Source organism: Apis dorsata, unplaced genomic scaffold (genome assembly GCF_000469605.1).
Source record: "Apis dorsata unplaced genomic scaffold, Apis dorsata 1.3 scaffold_41, whole genome shotgun sequence".
NCBI lineage: Eukaryota > Metazoa > Arthropoda > Insecta > Hymenoptera > Apidae > Apis > Apis dorsata.
The window spans coordinates 163,915-166,852 of NW_006263343.1; the positions used below are offsets into that span (position 1 = coordinate 163,915).

Genomic DNA, 2,938 nt, shown 5'->3' on the forward strand with positions numbered 1-2,938 from the left:
TTTCATACTAATATATGAATTAAATAATTAAATAAATTAATATTTTATAGATTGATAAATGGCCACACCCGTTTTCATTTGATATGACAGAATATAATGAAAGAGATTTTAATACAATTGTTAAATATTCATGTAAAACTAAAAATTTAACTTCGAAAATTGCAAAAACAATTATAATTGGTGATGTTTCAGTTGGAAAATCATGTTTAATAAATCGGTAACCATATTTATTATATAAAATTATAATTTCATAATATTATATGTACGATAATATATATTAATATGAATTTATTATATAAAATTTACTATAAATTATATATTATCGTTAAACTAAATAAATATCATTTATATTTCAGATTTTGTCACAAAATTTTTGACAATAATTACAAAGCAACAATTGGTGTAGATTTTGAAGTAGAAAAATTTGATATTCTTGGCGTACCTTTTCATTTACAAATGTGCGTTCATTTAGATTAAAAATTTTATTGTGTAATTTTTTAATAAATAATTTCTTAATAATAATTTTTTAATAATAATTTCGGAATAAATAAACTTCACAATATTAAAATTAATAATTAATATTGATTACAATATTAATTATAATATTATTATAATATTAATAATTGCTATTAAATATCAATTAAAAATTATAAAATAATCTTTATATAGTATATTATTATATTATTATTTTATTATTATAAAATAATTTTTAATATACTTTGACTATGTGATAAAAATTTCAGATGGGATACAGCAGGTCAAGAAAGATTTAAATCCATAGCTGCATCTTATTACAGAAATTCAAATGGTATAATGAATATTTATCATGTATTATAAATATGAAAATTAAAATATTATAAAAAATCTATGTATAATAAAATAGAAAATTATATAAGAAATGTATATATTTTAGTGATCATGGTAGTTTTTGATTTGGCTAATTTAATATCATTAGGACATTGCGAACAATGGTTAAATGAAGCTGTTCAATGTAATACAGAACCATATCATACATTTTTAATAGGCACAAAACAAGATTTATTGGTAATTGTATGATTTATTAATAAAAATCAGAATAAGCAATTTTAAGCAATTAAATTTTATTAAATTATGTATTTATTTTTTGTTATTAAATTATATATTTAAATTAACAAAGAAAATATTTTATAATTTGAATTGTTCAAATATTTATATAGAAAATTAGTTATAAATCTTTTTTGTAATTAATAATATTTAAAGTACATTAATATTATGGTAGTGTTATTATATAAAAGAATATTTTGAGCATAATAAATATTATGTTTATATTAATTATAAATTATAAATTAATATAATTATTCTAAACGAGAAATAAAAAAATTTTTAGTCCAATGAAATATATAGAATAATAGAAAAACGAGCAGCCAAAGTAGCGCGGAAAATGAAAGCTGAATTTTGGGCTGTTTCCGCCAGAACTGGAGTCGGAATATCAGAACTATTCACAAGAGTAGCTGCATTATCTTTCCAATCCATAATTCTAAACGAATTACAAAATATGAAGCCAGAATCAATTAACATTGGTTCAAATTTAATAAGTATGTATTTTATTCGATTATAATTATAAAGTGAATGAAAATATTTTATTTTAAATAATTAAAATATTTTATAATCATCAATATTTATTAAATATTAAGAATTATTCAAAATCACAACTATATATTTATTATTTTAAATTAATTAATTTTATTTGAATAAAAATTATTTGAATATAAGTTTATTAAAGTAATAAGTAAAAATATTAGATATAATAAATATATAAATTGATTTAATAGTTAATAATTAATTTAATTTATTGAATATATAAGTATATTATTTATTTATTCAATAATTATTTATTGAATATATAAGTTAAGTATTAAATTTATTAAAAAATTATAAATTAGAATTGTTATTAAATTAAAAATAANTTTCCTGTATTACATTATATAAAAAAAAAAGAAAAACAAAATTAATTTATATTATAAATTAAATAATATTATAAGTAAAATTATGAATAAATATATATGTAATAAAAAAAAACAATAATACATTTAAATATGATTTAATTTTTAAAAATATTTCGTTATTATAATTATATATAATTATATATATTGTTCAAATAAAGCGCGCATAAAATAATCTTCCGGTTACGTATTGCAAGTAACCTCATCTAACAATCTTTCTTTCTTCCTTATATAATTTTATCTTTTTTTAAATTGTATTGAAGATATTTCACATAATTGAAAAAGTACATTTCACTGATAAATCTGTGAGACGATTAGAGAAAAAATATTATTTTGCGCTTTTAATGCCAATGCATCTAACATATATATATTGTTGCATATATGAATATTACACAGTAGTGAAGCCAGTGTGGTTACATTGTTTTACGTGAGTGTAACGTGTTGCAAAAGGAATTAAATTGACAAAAGTGTCACGTGCTTATTTCGTATCTTCGATCCTTATTGAGAGAAATTTTCTATAAGAAGAATATTTCAGCTCTTAATTAAAATTTTCTTCATTCAAAAATTATTATTTAGGTAAGTTTAAAAATGTATTCCAACAGGTGGTAATGATAGTAGTGGTACTACATGCTATTGTACAAGATCATCGATCGAGAAAATATATGGAAAAGTTTTGAAAAATATAATTTCTTAGTTTTGATTTTTAATTAAAAATGTGATCAGTTTTTTATACATAGATATAAATGCGTATTTTTACAAAGTAATAATTAATTTTTATTAAAATATTACATTTATTAATTTAGAATTATTAAATAATTTTATATATATATATATTATAGTCATTTTTATTATTACATTATATATAGATATATTACATTTTTTATTAAAATTATTTATTATTTTTCTTTATTATATCTAATTTTGATTATTTCTTATTATTTTATATATTAATAAAT

General features: G+C 17.5%; 2 protein-coding genes across 3 annotated transcripts in view; both read left to right on the top strand.

The window, feature by feature from the left end:
* Nucleotides 1-45: 45 nt before the first annotated feature.
* On the top strand, nucleotides 46-1,615 carry LOC102674419 (ras-related protein Rab-34). Of its 2 annotated transcripts, XM_031513514.1 has the most exons (5): nucleotides 46-217; nucleotides 357-458; nucleotides 744-808; nucleotides 914-1,044; nucleotides 1,367-1,615. In XM_031513514.1, exons 1-5 carry the CDS (start codon nucleotides 84-86, stop codon nucleotides 1,595-1,597), a joined length of 663 nt encoding a protein of 220 aa, XP_031369374.1. In that variant the 5' UTR covers nucleotides 46-83; the 3' UTR covers nucleotides 1,598-1,615. The 2 variants fall into 2 exon arrangements, with proteins under 2 accessions (XP_031369374.1, XP_031369376.1); XM_031513516.1 differs by lacking the exon at nucleotides 357-458.
* Nucleotides 1,616-2,153: 538 nt separating this feature from the next.
* LOC102675206 (NADPH--cytochrome P450 reductase) overlaps nucleotides 2,154-2,938 on the top strand; it is an 18,321-nt gene continuing 17,536 nt past the window's right edge. The window contains exon 1 of the mRNA XM_006608621.1: nucleotides 2,154-2,558. The gene's annotated coding sequence lies outside the window, so the exon portion shown is untranslated. The remainder of the gene's footprint in view (nucleotides 2,559-2,938) is intronic.

Coding starts and splice junctions, on each gene's coding strand:
- LOC102674419 (XM_031513514.1), top strand. CDS start 84: ATGACAGAATATAATGAAAGAGATTTTAATACAATTGTTAAATATTCA. Junction 459..743: donor GTACCTTTTCATTTACAAAT/GTGCGTTCATTT, acceptor TAAAAATTTCAG/ATGGGATACAGCAGGTCAAG. Junction 809..913: donor TTATTACAGAAATTCAAATG/GTATAATGAATA, acceptor TATATATTTTAG/TGATCATGGTAGTTTTTGAT.